Source organism: Trichechus manatus, unplaced genomic scaffold (assembly GCF_000243295.1).
Source record: "Trichechus manatus latirostris isolate Lorelei unplaced genomic scaffold, TriManLat1.0 scaffold00009, whole genome shotgun sequence".
NCBI lineage: Eukaryota > Metazoa > Chordata > Mammalia > Sirenia > Trichechidae > Trichechus > Trichechus manatus.
The window spans coordinates 8,855,222-8,874,540 of NW_004443945.1; the positions used below are offsets into that span (position 1 = coordinate 8,855,222).

General features: G+C 34.5%; 1 protein-coding gene across 1 annotated transcript in view; it reads right to left on the reverse strand.

The window, feature by feature from the left end:
- The window catches only part of PKHD1L1 (PKHD1 like 1), a 194,385-nt gene that overhangs the window by 165,777 nt on the left and 9,289 nt on the right, over positions 1-19,319 (reverse strand). The window contains exons 3-9 of the mRNA XM_023725912.1: positions 16,554-16,698; positions 15,277-15,385; positions 11,711-11,768; positions 10,280-10,373; positions 8,020-8,073; positions 7,423-7,496; positions 6,281-6,323 (exon numbers count right to left, since the gene is read on the reverse strand). Of these exons, the coding sequence (XP_023581680.1) occupies positions 6,281-6,323; positions 7,423-7,496; positions 8,020-8,073; positions 10,280-10,373; positions 11,711-11,768; positions 15,277-15,385; positions 16,554-16,698 (577 nt within the window). The remainder of the gene's footprint in view (positions 1-6,280; positions 6,324-7,422; positions 7,497-8,019; positions 8,074-10,279; positions 10,374-11,710; positions 11,769-15,276; positions 15,386-16,553; positions 16,699-19,319) is intronic.

Genomic DNA, 19,319 nt, shown 5'->3' on the forward strand with positions numbered 1-19,319 from the left:
TTAAAAAATGGGCAAAGGAAATGAACAGACACTTCACCAAAGAAGACATTCAAGCATCTAACAGACACACGAGGAAACGCTCACGATCACTAGCCATTAGAGAAATGCAAATTAAAACCACAATGAGATACCATCTCACCCCAGCATTGCTGGCATGAATCAAAAACACTGGAAATAACAAATGTTGGAGAGGCTGTGGGGAGATCGGAACTCTTAAGCACTGCTGGTGGGAATGCAAAATGGTATTACCATTTTGGAAAACGATATGGCACTTCCTTAGAAAGCTAGAAATAGAAATACCATATGATCCAGCAATCCCACTCCTATGGAAATAAGAGCCATCATATGAACAGACGTGTGTACACCCATGCTCACTGCATCACTGTTCACAATAGCAAAAGATGTAAACAATCTAGATGCCCATCAACAGATGAATGGATAAACAAACTCTGGTACATACACACAATGTAATACTACACAACAATAAAGAATAATAATGAATCTGTGAAGCATCTCACAACATAGATGAATCTGGAGGGCATTATGCTGAGTGAGATAAGTCAATCACAAAAGGACAAATATTGTATAAGACCACTACCATAAAAACTCATGAAAAGGTTTACACACAAAAAGAAATAATCTTTGATGGAAAACACTAAATAGACAATAGATAAGTGGTAACTTTGGTGAAGGGTAATACAGTACACAATACTGGAGAAGCCAGCACAACTCGTTCAGGGTAAGGTCATGGAAGCTCCATGGACAAATCCAAACTCCCTGAGGGATCGAATTACTGGGCTGAGGGCTGTGGGGTCCATGGTCTCAGGGAACATCTACCTCAATTGGCATAACAAAGTTTATAAAGAAAATGTTCTACATCCTATTTTAGTAAGTAGCGTCTGGGGTCTTCAAAGCCTGTGAGAGGCCATCTAAGATACTACACTGTTCTCACCCCTTCAAGAGCAAGGGAAAATGAAGAAAACTAAAGACACAAGGGAAAGATTAGTCCAAAGGACTAATAGACTACAACTACCACAGCCTCCACCAGACTGAGTCCAGTACAACTAGATGGTGCCCGGCTACCTCCACTGACTGCTCTGACCGTGACAGCGCTGGAGAAAAATGTAGAAAAAAATTCTAACTAGAGAGAGACTGGAGAAACCCCAAGAGTACAGCCCCCGGGCACCCTTTTAGTTCTGTAATGAATTCACTCTGGAGGTTCACCTTCAGCCAAAGATTAGACAGACCCATGGGACAAAAGAAGACTAAAGGGGCACACCAGCCCAGAGGCAAGGACTAGAAGGCAGGAGAGGACAGGAAAGCTGGTAATAAGGAACCCAAGGCCGAGAAGGGAGAGTACTGACATGTTATGGGGTCATTAACCATTGTCATAAAACAATATATGTACTAACTGTTTAATGAAAAGGTAGTTTGTTCTGTAAACTTTCATCTAAAGTACAATAAAAAAAGAACAAAAAAAATTTTAGAAAAAAATTTTTTTGGATTTTATTGAAAGAAATCATGTCAATGATTTTCAAAGGAATAGGATGGAACTTCTGAGGGAGATAAGAATGTTTCATATCTTAATTGGGTTACTTGTACCAAACCAAAACTAAAACCACTGCCGCTGAGTCGATTCTGACTCATAGCAACCCTATAGGACAGGGTAGAATGCCCCACAGGGTTTCCAAGGTTGTAAATCTTTATGGAAGCAGACGGCAACATCTTTCTCCTGTGGAGTGGCTGGTGGGTTCACATCGCTGACCTTTGTTTAGGAGCTGAGTGTTTTAATCACTGCTGCACCAGGGTCCTGGTTGCTGGTTGAACGTGTATATACATTTGTCAGAACTCACTGACATGTACACTTGAAATATGTGTGTTTTTTCTGTGTAAATGATACCTCAATAAAGTGTATTTTAAAAAATTATATTGACATAAACAAACAGGAGAATTGCCCTTCATATAGGTTGGGCTCTTCTGCTGACCACCCTGCTCTCCTCTTATAACCCGTTTAGTGTCATGACAACCAACATTTATTGGATACTTACCAGGTATCACGCAAAGAGTTTTTTATTATTCCATTTAATGCTTACAAATATCCCATGAGGTAGATGAAGTTCAGAGAAATTACGTATCTTGCTCAAGATCACAGAGTGCGTAAGTGGCAGATACAGAATTTGAACACAGGCAGTTTGAATACAAAATGCTGCCTCCTAACCTACTACACAGTACTCCTCCCCTGCATGCTAATCTGTGTGAGAGTACAAATGTTTGAGAGTAATTTAACAATCCACCAAATTTAAATCATCCTTAGTAAACATGAAGCCTGTTCATATTTTTTTAAGATATACACTGCACTTCCATTACCTAGAGGTTTACAAAGGGACCTGACCCTAGGAAATGTCATTCCTTAATTAACTCAATGAAAGTCATAATTAGAAAAGTTAAAGAAATTCAAATATTAGGGCTAAAGACCCATTCATCGTAGTTATAAAACACTGAACTAGAATCTAGAAGGATAATAAAAATCTTATGGTTGACTCAAGTAGTTAAGACTCATGTAAATCTAACGCAGGCAGTAAAATGTGCATTTATAAAGCTAAAGAGTCCCTAGAAATATTTAATGCCAAATTAGTTATTTAAGAAGTGCAAACTAGATCTTATATTTTTATGTTAAGCCTTTCTGTTGTTTCTCAAAGATGCGAACCCACTCCAGCTTCAACAATGTGTCTAGTTAGATCCTGAATCTGAAAAATTAACTGCTTTTTAAGTTACTGGAAAAATTGTCTCCTGAAATGAAATAAAGTTGGAATGTAATTTATTTCGGATGACACTGAGGTGATTTTCTCTAATTCATTTATAATGAGTAGGCACTTCTCAATTAAGGCAGCCTCATCTGAACCTTATCAGTTAGGAACAGCTGTTGTTTGAACTTGGGTTAACAGAGGAGAAAAGGTTGGCTATTACAAGAAATACAAAATGGGTGCCACCACAGTCTTAACTGGTTCATCTGATATTCAGAAATGTTCATGAGATTTGTAAAATATAAATTTTATACTTTATAAAGTGATTTAACATTTTAACAATGCCATGTAATCTGAAAAAGAGATTTTTCAGTAGTGAATATCACATTTCTAACAATTATCTTAAATTCCTAAAAATGTTTCACACAGAAACAAAATTCTGAGTGATTAATACTAAAGGAGAGTCAGTAGTTTAAAAAAAGAAAAAAGAAAGAAAGTATAAATCAAGGTCGCTGATTCAACAATTTTATGAAGTATTTTTTGCCTATTATTATGTGCAAACTTGTTAGTATTTGTAAAGCAAAAGTTTCTGGGCATGTTAAAACAGTATACTGATATGTATTATACTTATCAAATGTATTCATGCTTGATCAGTCAAAGCTTCTATTTTTGGATAATTATTTCTCTGAGAAACAGATGATGAATTTGGCTATTAATACCTTTCACACCCAGAACAAAGAATTCATTTTCTGTACTTTAGAAGAGTAATATTAAAAGCATAAAAGAGCTATATATAGTTCTGGAAATAATTTAAAACTCAGTAATTGTTGCTTCTAACAGTTTTATAATATTTTCAATAAAATCCTATTGTCGTAGCCTACCACATTATAACATAAGTAGGTGATGTGTTTGCAGAGAATAACTAAGTCATGGGACTCTAAGTCATTTGCCCCATGTAAACCACAAAAGTGAATCCTAACATCATTTACATATCATCCACTCCGATTTGCCCTTGGATTATAATCTTCTTCACAGGTTCGGTCCAGTGTATATTGATCTATAATAAAGTGTTCAGCACAGGCATCACATGTTTATAAGCCTATTGCTTACTGTTGTTGTTGGTAGGTGCCATAGAGTCAGTTCTGACTCATAGCAACCCTATGTACAACAGAACAAAACATTGCCCAGTCCTACACCAAACTCACAATCATTGTTATGCTTCAGCCCATTGTTGCAGCCACTGTGTCAATCCATCTCCTTTAGGGTCTTCCTTTTTTTCCTGACCCTCTACTCTACCAAGCGTGATGTCCTTCTTCAGAGACTGGTCCCTCCTGGTAACATGTCCAAAGTACGTGAGATGAACTCTTGCCATCCTTGCTTCTATGAGCATTCTGGCTGTACTTTGAAGACAGATTTGTTCATTCCTCTGGCAGTCCATGTTATATTTAATATTCTTCACCAACACCATAGTTCAAAGGCTTTGATTTTTCTTTGGTCTTCCTTACTTATTGTCCAGCTTTTGTATGCATATGAGGTGACTGAAAACACCTTGGTCCTCAAAGTGACATCTTTGATTTTCAACACTTTAAAGAGATCTTTTGCGGCAGATTTACCCAATGTAATGCATGGTTTGATTTCTTGACTGCTGCTTCCATGGGTATTGATTGTTGATCCAAGTATAATGAAATCCTTTACAACTTCAATAAATTCTCTGTTTATCATAATTTTGTTTACTGGTCCAGTTGTGAGGATTTTTGTTTTCTTTACGTTGAGGTGTAATCCACTCTGAAGGCTGTAGTCTTTGATCTTCATCAGTAAGTGCTTCAAGCCCTCTTCACTTTCAGCAGGCAAGGTTGTGTCATATGCATATCTCAGATTGTTAATGAGTCTTCCTCCAATCCTGATGCCTCGTTCTTCTTCATATAGTCCACCTTCTGGGATTATTTTGCTCAGCATACAGATTGAATAAGTATGATGAAGGGATACAACCTTGATGCACACCTTTTCTGACTTTAAACCACACAGTATCCCCTTGTCTTGTTGAACTGCCTCTTGGTCTAAGTACAGGTTCCCCATGAACACAATTAAGTGTTCTGGAATTCCCTTTCTTCACAATGTTATCCATAATTTGTTATGATCCACACAGTCGAATGCCTTAGCTTATAGGGGTCTAGAACTAGATGGTCTTTAAACATAATGATGGTAGATTTGATCTCTCTCTAACTCCCATGCAAACAGAGACCAAATCTCATCCTTCTCTTATAGTCTGTGAACACTGGCCAGGAATAACATCTACTTTGATTGTACTGCCATTCTTTTCAAACTTCTAAACATTGAGTATCTATTCAGAGAGCACACAAAAAGGAAACCAATAGGGCTATCCTGTTGCTGATTGAGCACAGCTGCATCAGTATTGGACCCAAAGTAATTAAATTTCTTTAGATTTCTGTCAACTGACTCAGTATTTTTCAATGGGAGGTGTGATGGTATTTTGGGCAGGACAATTCATATAAGTTTGGCACATCTATAACCCTGCCTACTAAAGGCCATTAGCATATCCAGTGCCTGTGACAGCATTAACAATGCCCCTACTCATTTGCAAAAGCTCTCAGGAGTGGGGCGATCCCACTCTGCTAGAGAACCTTGGGTCACGATGTTACATAGTGATGAGGCATGGCACTGGTAGCTGAAATCCTCCATCATTCATGGGAAAGCACTGGAATGAAATGCTTAGGTCCTAGAGCTAGACCAGACAGGTTCACATACTAGCAATGCTTGCTACTAGCTGAATAATCTTGGGCAAATTATTTAATGTTCTTAAGTCTCAGTTTCCCCACATGCAACATGGGGTGGATGACAGTACTCAATTTACAAGATCTTTGGGAGAATTAAACCATAGAATGTATGTAAAGTGCTAAGTACTCTACCTACCACTAAATGTTAGCTACTGTTTTTATTATCCATAATATAAGGCTTGCAACCTATATTGAAATTTTCATATTCTGATATTTCTATAAATGTACAATGGTTTTTCTTACTAAAATGAGGGTATAGGACAACTTGTTAATAAATATGTTATTAACATTAGTGTTAAGACAGACAACTGGCAGTCATAACTACCATCTTTCACAACTTTATGCGTTGATTTGGAAACCATTATCAAGCAACCATGAGGTTTTATTTATTCTTTATTTCAATTAGTGTAAATTGAAATTTAATTACTCTAATTATCAGGAGAACTACAATAGAATCAGAAGAGCTACACTACAAAAAAGAACACTTTTCAATACCACGAAGTATTTTTTTAATTATTATTTGTTGCTTTAGTTAATGTTAGATTTCCCAACAATTGAAAGGTCATACGTGCAGCACAAATTATGAATGAAAGGAGTCACAGACACATTAAGAGTTAATTCTGGGGATGAAAGTGATTAAGTTTTTAATCTCCGGGTCTATAGCACAAAGTAAATATATATTTTTATTTTATTCACTCAGTTCAGTTAATTATGAAAGGTACTTTTTACAAAATGGCCTACCTTCCATAATCGCTATCTAAGATGAAGCTGACATTGTGATGACCTGGAATTAATTAAAATACATACAATTAAATTTGCAATCACAGGAGAACAACAACTATATATTATCGAGCTGATTTAAAAGCAGAGAAAAGAAAATCAAATCACAACTGTAATTATACAGCTACCTATTAATCCTCAAAGACATGAAAACTGGATTACCTTAAAGAAGTACCTACAGTTTTAAAACACACAAAATACAATACAATTTTAAAATATATATAACCCGTCTCAAGGTTATAACTAGAAAAAACTGATCAAATGTAATAACGAATGAGAAATACTAAAAGAACAGATATTATAACCATAATGCCCTCAAATGTGATTCATTCATTCAACAGCTATTTAATTGGGCCAGACATGCTACTAAGCGCTGAGATGCAAGCTGAGCACACAGACAAACCCTTACAGAGCGTACTGTCTAGTGAAGGATACAGTTAGTCAACAGAAATGACACAAACATATCACTAAATATTGTGATAAAGCTATCAAGGAAAAAGTAGAGGGAGCTTTGAGACATGGCATTCCATCTGAAAATTTCAGGATGGGAAGCTGGCAAAGGCCCTGAGGCACAAGAAAGTGAAGTAGGTTCAAGAACTAAAATATCTGTGTGCCTGGAGTATAAAGAGCAAGGAGGAAAAAGGAAGTAAAATTAAGGCTACAGGTAAGACAGTTAAATTAGTCATGGAATCCTCTGGAGGGTGGAAAAAGAAATACAAAAAATTTGAATAAGCTTACCTTAAACATATCAAAAAAACCCAAACCCATTGCCATCAAGTCGACTCTGACTCATAGTTACCCTACAGGACAGAGTGGAACTGCCCCATAGGGTTTCCAAGGAGAGGCTGATGGATTCAAACTGCCTACATTTTGGTTAGCAGCCGAACTCTTAATCACTGCACCACTAGGGCTCCCCTTAAATAAAAACCTTAGGAAAAACTTATTCATACACGCTCTCATCAAACTGAAAAGAAGCCAAGGAAAAGAGGAAATCCTAAAAGAAAAAAAAAAAAAAAAAGGGTGGGACAGGGCTAGGGGAATATAAAACAGGAAATAGAGTCAGGCATCTAAGAGAATTATGAGGAATAATGTTTAATACTTACCAATGTAAGTCCCAGTTGTTTTACAAATCATAGAACCCAAATCTCCATTTGGATGGTCTAGTTTTAGACCATACCTAATAGAATATACATGTTAATATCGAAGTTTGTATTGCCACTAAAGTTTTAAAATATTATCTTTCCCTCAAAAACATTTCATTAATTTCAAAATATGTTTCAGGACAGAAACTGTGGTTACGAAAAAAATGTCTGTAAAGGGGAAATATTTCCCAGCCTTGGTTGAAAATGTTTGAACAAAAGTTCATGTAACAATCATATACTTTAAAATTAATTTGGCTATCCCCATTGATGCTCCTCTTAAAGTATTTAAAATATTACCAAGTGAAACAATTATTTGATAAAGATGTTTCTTAAAACATCTTTTCTCACAATAATCTAAATAATAGTACATATCATACTACATTAGAGAAAGAGAGGAATATTAGGTAACACCTAACTATATAAATGATTACTAATTTACTATATGGTATAATTTATAAATTATAAAGTATTTAGCTATGCAGCATTGTTAGAAATTACTAATAAGTATGTTTATATCTGCCATTTATTTTTCTGCAGAAAATTATTTTAATTACTTACAAATTATCAGATTGTGGTATGAGAAGCTCACAGGGCATTCCTCCAACATAAACTCTGTATAAATATTTTTATTAGAAAAGATCAAGTTATATTTAATAAATTGTTTCAAAGCAATTATTAGCCAACCTCATTACCCACCTTTTATTTTTTTCTCTCCATCACTTATTATCCATCACTCATTCATTCAGCAAATATCTACCGAACATCTATCATGTGGCAGTACCTGCTCTAGATACTGCGACATATCAGTGAACAAAACAAGGATCCTTGCCCTTGTGGGATCAACATTCCAACTAGGGGAGATGGACAATAAACATGCTAATCATAATATATTTAGTGTGTTAAAAGGTGATAAGTACTGTAGGAAAAGAAAAAGTAGAAAGTAGAAGCAGATAATAGAGGGCTTATCCATCTGAAGGGCAGGTGGGAGAAGGATGTCGAAGTCTGCTTCCATAAAGATTTATAGCCTTGGAAACCGTATGGGACAGTTCTACTCTGTCCTATAAGGTCGCTATGAGTCAGAATCAACTCGACAGCAATGGGATGGAATTAGACTGTAAATTCTTTCGTAAACACTATGTCTGTTACTCATTCGTATGCCCTCTATAGTTTGTAACTGGTTGGAATTGGAGATGTGCCTGAATTCACAAGACTGAGAAGCAGAAGCAGGTTGAGCACTCAGGTCTCCTGACTTGCCATCCAGTAGAAGACCCATTGCTCTGTTCCCTCCTTGATAATGAAATTCAGGCCCAATACAACGACTTGGGACTCTTAGTGTTATCACTAACATGGTGGAAATATGATAAATGCAGCTCTAAGACTCTCATATTTTCAGGTGTGTGAAAAAATTGTTAATGTATCTATGTATTAATATCTCAGGATTTTCAGAGTACAAAGGCTGTGTTCCTGGGCCTCTGAGTCTCCTTCTGACTTTATAATCCTGTGCTATCACTAAAAAATTCCTATCCATTCCCTTCTATTACACACAAATAAATTCCAGCTAAAGTGAAAAGAAAATAAAGGAATTTTTTTTGAAAACTAAATATTCTATTTCTTGGCATAAGGGAAAGAATGATTTAGAAAACTGCCTTTAAGAATTAGAATACAAACCACTCATAACACTAAAACTACTGAAGCTGACCAAAGCGTTACTAATGCCAAATTGTCTGTATTAAATATTTGTTTCTCTATTTAATTGTTCTTTTATTACATATGAGGAATCGATATGAGATTTTCCAGAATATCATAGGTGCATGCAACTGTGATTTGAGAGTTCTGCCACACAGGATACCAGATAAGTCAACTTTATTTCATTCAGCACCTTTCAAATCTCTCATTTTACAAAATTATATATGCATATGTATGTGTATATATGTAAATATATATAACATGTATTTGTATATAAATATAAATACATATATTTAAATACGTCAGTACTTAAGAAATTGACCAAATTATGTTTGAATTGATTATTTAATTTACCCATTTACTCATTTAATTTATACAATAAGCATGAAGCATTTTGAAAGCCATAATACTGAGTCTGTACTTTCTTCTGAAGGAAATGAACAGGATTTTCAGTCTTTTAAGGCAAGACTGAGATAACTCCACCTATGTTATAGGAAGATAACTCTAGTAACAATGCTAGTTTCAGCCCAAAATGTGGGTAATTGTTTTCTGAGGTTAGCCAGTGTTACCATCTGGTCTACAGCTGGTAAATGGAGGAATCCATATTCAAACTCTGGCCTGTTAATTGATTATTGGCCATTTTTAGTTTTAGCATTCTTTTCTATACGCTACGGCATAGTGAAAAAGGACCAGATTGTGTATAAGGAGACTTGGGTTCTCCTCTTGACCCTGACTTAGCTACGTGACCACCAGGCCTCATTTCTTCTTTCTTTCTTTTTTAAATATGCAAAATGAGGCAGTTAGATTAAATAATATTGAAGGTGTTCTCCAGTAACAAAATTCTATGACTCTAACTCAATTGCTATTGAACTTGCTTTCATGTGCCTGCTATTGATAAAATCCATCACAGAGAGAGAAGGAATTATATCAGACCAGAAAAGAAAGGCATATTGACAATTGCTTCCATGTTAATGAATCATCCAACTATCTAGTTTTCTACCTATAATATGGCTAAAAAACATGAGTTTCCCATCACATTGTAGTTGTTTTTAATATTATTGGATCCATTCTTTATGGACTATCATGTGCTATTTTTGAGTTACAAGAATATATTCCAGCATCAAAAAATTACCTCAAAATCCTAACATTTTTCCCGTTTGAGCTTAGTGCAGTATTACTTCCATAGACATCAGTGAAGATTCTCCCTTGGATTGTTATTAATGTACCTAAAAACAAGGGAAAAAAGTTGTGTGTAAGAATATCTACCCGTGAATTTGATAACAAAACACTAGAAGTGTTCCCAATAAAACCAGCATCCAGACACTGGTCACCATTACTGTTTAGATTGTTCCGAAAGTCCTAGCAAGTATAATAAAACATGCACACGTATCTGTAAGTATTTATAGATTAAAGAGATGTTTCATGAAAGAGCAGATGAATGAGAGTCAATAATTATTGCTTGGGTCAAAGAGTGATTTATTGGAAAAAAATAAACACAATCCATACTTTATACCAAAAACAAAGTAAATTCTAGATGAAATAAAAATTAAATATTAAAAAAAAACCATAAAAATGCTAGAAAACATAGGTGAATACATAATATTTACGTAATCTTGGGATGGTGGGACCTTCTATAGCATAAAAATGAAGGAAGATAAAATGAAGGTTAAGATATATAGATTTGATAATAAAAATTTAAAGTTTCTGAATGATAGAAAAATCATGAATTACTTTTTAAAAGCAAACAATAAATTTGAAAAGACACTTGCCACACATATGAAATAGAAATGATTAATTTCATTAATTTACAAAGAATCCTTATAACAATATGAAAAGGATGACTAGCCTTAAATTAGGCAAAGGAGATGACTAGGTAATCTATAAAGGAAGAACTACAAATGGGTAATACACATAAAATAAATTCAATAGCATAACTCAAAGAAATGGAATTTTTAAAATGACTTACTATATTTTTCATACAAATAACTGAAAAAATTTAACACCCAGAGTTAAGTTTACAGAAATTGGCATTTTTGAATGGTGCTGTTGAGTTTATAGACTAGTATGATTATAGTTATTATAATGAACATTGGGAAGCCAGCCAAGTGTCCAATAGGGAAAAGGTTAAATACATTACAGTAGATTTATATACAGCCATTGAAAATAATAAAAAAAAAATTGGTAATCTTAGAAAATAAATTTTTTGAAGACTATTAAGAAACTAGAAAAATGTTCACCATATAATTTTAAGTGAAAAAGGTAGACAACAACATTGTGGGGTATGTGTGTATAGGTGTACATATATTCCAATTCTGTAATACAATATATATTTTCATGTATCACATATATTCACAGATCAGGACTAGAAGACAACAGATCAAAGTTTTGATCTAATCATTGATCTATGTGTGAGGTAGGATTATTAATAATTTTCTCTATTTTTAACTTCTGTAATGATTATTATTTTTATAATAAAAAATGATATTTATAAATTTTCAGGTATTATAATTTATATCCTAAAAAGTAATTTTAAATATATTAATTCAGCTATCACATAACAGACCTGGAGTTCCAGATAATGGTGTGATGCTCCTTATTGTTGGGGTTCTGAACCTTTTTGCCTGTAAAATAATAATGTCAATAAGCAATCTATATTGCATATTTTGCTCTTAGTGTTATAAAATGTCTCTACTTTTTACATAATTTTTATTTCAACAATATCCATGATACGATTGTCAAAATAGTTCCTTTCACATGTAATAAGTAAAGTTTAGAATATTATTCTGACTATTCAAGATCCTTTTCTTACCCCCTAAAAATCCACTTTTATTTCAATTATTGTGATATTTCAAAATGTTTTTAGTGTGGCACCTTTAAAATTCAATCATCCTGTTGCTATTAGTGTGAGCCAAACCACAGTAATACTACTCTCTAGTTAAGACTCTTAGGAATTTGGTGGAATGACATTACAGAAAGCCTATTCCTGGTGAAACTCATGGAGGGGAAAAAAAAAAGTTTCAAAAACTAGAAGCAAACCATTTAAAAAGTCCAGTAAAGTCAGCTTTAATAGTCAAGTCGATTATTTCTTAGAGCAGCTTGAGTATAATTTTTAAGAATTGTGACACCAAATGTGAGCTGTCAGAGAACGAAATTCTGGGGAGGCCACCAGTGTGTTCTAGTACCTGTGGTAGGCAGAATAATGCTCACCCCACCCCCACAGATATGGGGGCTAATTCCTAGAGGCTGTGAATCAATTAGGTTACATACTAAAGGGGAATTAATTTTGAAAATGGAATTAAGGCTGCCAATCAGCTGACCCTAAAATAGTGAGATAATCTGGGATTATCCAGGTAGGCCCAATGTAATCACAAGGGTCCTTAAAAGTGTAAAAGTTCCACAGAAAATGAAGGACAGCCAGAGAAGATATGATGACAGAAATCAAGTCAAAGTGATATGATGTGAAAAGGACTCCATCTGCCGTTACTGGGAAGACAGCAGAAAGGGTACAAAAACCACCAAAAGGTGTAAAAATCAATCTCTCTAAACCACAGTGTTTCCATCTAAATAATAGCTGTAACATAAAAATAATTGAAGAGTATATATTAAACAATATTGGATATAAGTTACTATTATATTTTGAGTAGCTAGATCAAAAACAGACTGTCAATTTAATACAACATCTTTAAAGATCACAAGAATCAGTGAATACAAGGGAGAAGATTATCTAGAAAAAAGAGGAGGAAAGTTCTGACATTTAAGAATAATTTAAAAATATGGATAATAACTTTCACAGATAATGATAAAAAGTCTTACACATAACATTAGAAAACTGTATGAGAATTAGAAGTTATAAATATGTAATTTTGTACAGAATCTTAAATTACTTGATAAAATATTTGTGCAAAATGTTTGCTATCGGTCCTTGATAAAATAGAAGGAAAAACAGTAAGCATAAGCATTTAGGAACTTTTATAGCAATTTGACATTTCTGTGACATTTTTATTTTTATAAGATACTGATCCTCAACAGAATTGACATTATAAAACAAAACAAAAACTGGTCTTCACTATAGACAGTTTAAGAAGCATTGGTCTAGGAGATAATGGAGACGTGACTTCAAAATTTTAATTGAAAACGATTTCCAAACTAGAATTCTATACCCAACTAAACTATCCAGCAAGTATGAGGGTAGAATAGAATTGTTAGTAATGGGAAATTTTTTTAAAAAAATTATTTTCTAAGTACACTTTATTCCACCAATATGATACAGTATATCAACAAAGAGGAAGATAGAGGATTCATGAAGCAGGTGGTGACATAGCAGAAAGAGGTAGGAAGCTCTCAGAATGCTGGTAAAGGGAAATCTCATGATGACTGGCTGCTGTATAGCAGACCTGAGAATCATCTGTCCAGATTTGAGCAAGAGGGCAGAAGGATCCAGGAACAGTGTCTTTTAGGCAAAGGTGATTTGATAGATTAACTAATGATTTGAATATATTGAAAAGATGTTATAGTTTGATACACAGAAAATTAATACAAACACATAAAAGAGGCAATTATTAACTTCAGGGAAAACAAAATACTGTATGAGAAAGGAAATGTAATCATAGCACAGTACATGGTTCAGCTGTGAATAATACTTACATAGACATAATAATGTTATAGATATTGATCTAACCAAATATTATATAATTCTCATAATAATGTTCTGAGATAATCTCTATTTTTATACAATATCTCCATTTTACAGATAATGTGGAAACTGAAGCTGTCACAGTAAATTATTTACTAGTATTTGAACCCTGACCCTCTGCACTAAGGCACAACACAACTGAGGAACCTGGTGGAGGAAATCACTTAGCTCTGCTTGGGGAAGTTTTAAGAGTTCTGAACAATAAGAAATAATTCATGAAGCAGAACTGAGTGAGATGTATGGGTCCTTGGTCAGAGAGAATGTTAGAAGACAATGATGGAAGCAGAATTGTTTCTAGACCATTGTATAATAAAAGAAACCTACAGATAATGAGTGAGGAAGGAATACGGAGCAGGGCAACTATATAATCATACTTGTGTTTTTGAAGGGTAAGTATGAACAGTGCAATGAAGAAGGACAGAGAAACCCATCAGGAGGTTATAATGCTGGGTGAGAAATGACAAGACCAGGATCAAAATAAAGGCCGTGGCAGGAAAGAAGATAAAGAGAGGATGAACTCAAGAGCTAAGTTAGAGGGTCAGGTCATTAAGGTTGGGTTTCTGAATAACTATGAGGCTAAAGGAAAGGGGAAATCAAGGATGACTATAGGTTACTAGCTTCAATAACTGCACAGCAGAGAAAAAATAGGTTTCAGGAGAAATACAAGGAGTCCAGGTTGAGATACACTGAATTTAGGTTGCCATTCGGACGCTATGTAGTAGGAAACATGGGTCTGCAATTAGGGAGAGAGAAGGAAGTCAGAGATACCTGATTCTGATGGGAGTCAGAACTATATTTGGGGATCATAGAAGCTTCTTGTGGAGAGAGGTCATTATTGTTTTCCTCAGCATTGTATCTTACATTGGAACATTGTGGACCTCAGTATTTGACAAGTTAAGTTAAACTACACATATAATTTTTTAAAAATATATGGGATTATTCTTAGAAGAAAATGGATTATTATAAATATCTATACTTAGGGCAATTAAATTTGAGTGATTCCCATGCTACATGCAGTCACATTTTATCTTATTACATTAGAAATATGTAGAAACAAAAAATAGGCATGTTTCCATCTAAAATGCAGTGGCGAGTCCAAAAAAAAAATAGAAAAGGAGAGAATCAAACTAAAAGCAGAAATAGGGAAAGAGGAAAAAAAAAGAATGGACAAGACAATTATTTGGAAATACAAAAGTTAATTCATTAATAAAATTAATGTAAGGGAAAGGGAACCAAATCAAAAATGATAAAGGAGATTCAATTACTATGGAAGATAATTAACATTGGGTAAAATTATTTTTAGCTATATGCTGATATATTGTTTAATGTAGGATAGATACAAATCTACGAAACTATAAAGAATAAACAAGCCAGTTCTGCAAGGAAGAAAACACAAGATCAATTATATGTTAATTAAAGAAGAGACGTCCACATACATTGAAGCTACATGCCCAGCTGTTGATGTGACCTTTGCAGGTATTATTTTCTGTAATAGGAATCCCATCCACACTGACTCTAACAGTGTAGGAATCTTCTGGCATTGCTCTGGAAGGTAAATGAAGAACATATGAGAACTTCAATATCTTTTATTTAATATACAATATTAATGGGGGAAAAAAAGCCCTGATGGCACAATGATTAAGCTCTTGGCTGCTAATCGAAAGGCTGGAGATTCTAACTAACCAGCCACTCTGCAGGAGAAAAGACCTGGCTATCTGCTGCCATAAAGATGACAGCCTTGGAAACCCTGTGGGGCAGTTCTCTGTCCTATAGGGTCGCTCAGTTGGAATCAGATTGGTGGCATACAACAACAGCATTAATGAAAAATGTTGCCCCGGACTGCATGTCATTTTTTGGAAAAACTGTTTAAAATTCTAATTGATGTACAGTTAGATTCCATTCTATATTATAGAAAGATAAAGATCTCCACCCTGAACTCTGTACTGCAAATTCTAACATCGTAAACCTTGGGCAACTGCTTTTTGTGACTATGTGCATAGCTGCTTAGTATAAAGGATACTTCCAACAACAAATTCAATAATAAGCACTTAAAATAGTAACATATCACCTAGGTACATCCAGTTGTTTTACACTTCATATATTTAAAAATATCAGTTTATTAAGTTTCCCATAAGCAAGCTTTTGTTGCTGAAAAAGAAGCCAGCAAGCCTAATGTAGATGAAATCTTCTAAAATATGTGTTACCTGTTTCTAAGGTCAATACTGAAAGTGCAATTTAAAATGATTTACATTTTTTCTCTTCTAAATTGCTAATAACATACATCAATTTGGGCTGATATAAAGAACTTGAAATGTCACAATACAAAATGACCATCTTTAATCTTAATAGTCATGTCATGATTTTGAACAAAATTAATCAAATTAGACAGGAAACCATAATTTTGGTATTTTGAGGCACATCATCACGATTTAATAGTAGCCATTTATCTTCTGAAAGAGCTCAGCAAGGATAAAATAATAGCTCTAATAACTTGGGAAAGGATATAGATATATTTCTATCATGCTAATGTGAAGAAAGAACACTATAATTAAGTAAAGGTATAATAATATTCTAAACATCATGAAATAAAAAATAATTGGTAATCAGGAAGACATTACAATAGCCAGGGTGATAAAACTATTATTATGTCAATATGCATAACGTCATGCTGATACAATGAAAATGACGTTTTAAAAGATATTATAAAACATACCTAGTATAACACGTAATATGAGTTGAATGACTAGCATCTTTTTCTACATCACAAGAAATTGACTGGAAAGAAGAAACTAATTGTACACTGTTTCCCAACTCAGCATTATCAACTCCATAGTTAAACTGGTTTGCTTGAGCAAAACCTGGAAAAGTAAGAAAACTCAATTATTATTAGTGAAATTCTATTGTCAGAAATACAGCAGTTGTCATGCAGCATTGAATCATTCAATAAATAATGAAGAATAGTACTGAAGTAAGGAGCCTTGGTGGTGCAACTGTTAAGCATTCAGCTGCTAACCGAAAGGTCCGCAGGCGGTTCTTAACCACCACCTGCTCTGAGGGTGAAAAGACCTGGTGATCTGCTCTCGTAAAGATTACAGCCTAGGAAACCCTATGGGCAGTTCTAGTCTGTCCTGCAGGGTTGCTTATGAGTCGGAATTGACTTGATGGCACACAACAACAGTACTAATTTGTTAATATATTTCGTATGTATCCCTATGATTATAATCCTCTTTGGAAGTTTCACAGCTACTCACAGAGCACAGCTCTGATTACCAGGGATGCCAACAGTGGAAAGTGAGTTAAGAGCCCATAAACTCTTTGCAGCATTTATGACTGAGATCAGAGATATTGCAAAGATGTGAAGGGGGTTAGCTTATCTACTGTTAGTCATCTAGTGCTGCTACAACAGAAATACCACAAGTGGATGGCTTCAACAAAGAGAAATTTATTTTCTCAGTCTAGTAGGCTAGAAGCCAAACTCAGCGCATCAGTTCCAGGGGTAGGCTTTCTCTCTGTGTCGGCTCTGGAGGAAGGTCCTGCTCATCAATCTTGCCCAGGGCTAGGAGCTTCTCCCTGCAGCAACCCAGAGTCCAAAGGATAAACTCTGCTCCCGGCGCTTTCTTGGTGGTATGAGGTCCCCCTGTCTCTCTGTTCACTTCTCTCTTTTATATCCCAAAAGAAACTGGCTCAAGATACAATCCAATCTTGTAGATTGAGTCCCGCCTCATTAACCTAACTGCCGCCTATCCTCCCTCATTAACTACATAGAGTCAGGATTTACAACACATAGTAAAATCACATCAGATGACAAAATACTGGGAATCATGGCTAGCCAAACTGATAAACATATTTTTGGGGGACACAATTCAATCCATGACACCGACACAGGAGGCATCTGGTATATACGGTCACAGAAGCTTTTCAGAGGAGTGAGCTCTGAGGATGTCTATGGGAAGCACGTTTCAGATAAAGGGGACAGGATGTGCAAAGCCCCGTGGAGGGAAGATATCTGTGGATTCAAATAATAGCAAGTGTAGTTGGAGAAGTATGAGTGAAGAGTGAAGAGAAGTGGTAGGAAACAAGGGAGCAGTTTAGATTTTGTTATGAGAAGAGAACCACTGGGGGCTTTGAAACAGAGCAGTGGCATTACATGACTCACACTTCCCAAGATTCATTAGCTGCTGTTCTGAGAATAAACAGAGACAGGAGTAAAGATGATGTCTCAATGAGTGATGGGATAAAGGACTATTTGGCATGAGCTCAAGAAAGGATTGGGGGACAATAAGTGGGGAGAACAAATATTGGTAACTATTTTTGAGGCACTTTACTGTAAAATGAAGCAGAGAAATGGGGTGGTAGCCAGAGAGGCATGTGGAGCAAGGAGGAGGTAGATGATTTTTCTTCTTTTCTTTCTCAGGTGAAAGAATTAATAGTATATTTGCATGCAGATAGGTGTATATCGATGGAAAGAGAGAAAATGATGGTATGAAATGACAGATAATTATTTTAATATTACTCTAAATATATGGAAATTCAAGACTAGATTTGGAAGTAATTAAATATAAACTATTTTTATATATTATAAGTATAATTATATTAAGCATTTTATATTATTGAAATAATATTCAGGTTTGAAATAAACCTAAGAAGTAAAGCCTATAAATAAGATTACTTGGGTAATATTCTATTAATTGAACTCTATAATTAAATTTTTTAATAAAAACGTGAAAAATGTACTTAATACTGCTCTGGTATGTGGAATTAATTTTACATATCTACGATGTTGTTTATAATATAGTATTTTTTAGAATAAAGTTAAATTAGTAAACAAACATAGTTTTTGCCTAGATTACTTCAAAGTCTAAAAATTTAAGTTCTGAGTTCTAAAAATATGTGGGTTTTTAAACATCGTTTTTCTCTAGAATATCACAGGTGCTTAAAATTAAAACACTACCATAGCCAAATTGATGATTAATAATATTTTCAAAATTATGAAAAATTTTCTTTACACTAAAAGATGTGCATCCATGTCATTTATGTAAAGTAATATGCTATGTATTTAAATTTCAGAACTTAATTACCTATAGACCATATCGCCCCACAACACAGTAAGAAACTTAACATCGGTAAATAGGAAAATAACTATAAACTCAGAGATATAAATTCTTTAAATCCTATGCATTTATATCACTAATGTTAGGTATTTACCTTAAAATATCAGTAGTTTTCAAGTATATTTCAACAAAACCATCACCACCACAATATGTGCTAGTGTCATGGACTGAACTGTGTCCCCCAAAAATATGTGTCAACTTGATTAGGCCATGATTCCCAGTATTGTGTGATTCTTCTTCATTTTGTGATTGTAATTTTCCTATGTGTTGTAAATCCTAATCTCTGCCTGTGGTTAATGAGGCAAGATTAGATTATGTCAAAGAGGATTAGGGTGGGATTGTAACACCCTTACTAAGGTCACATCCCT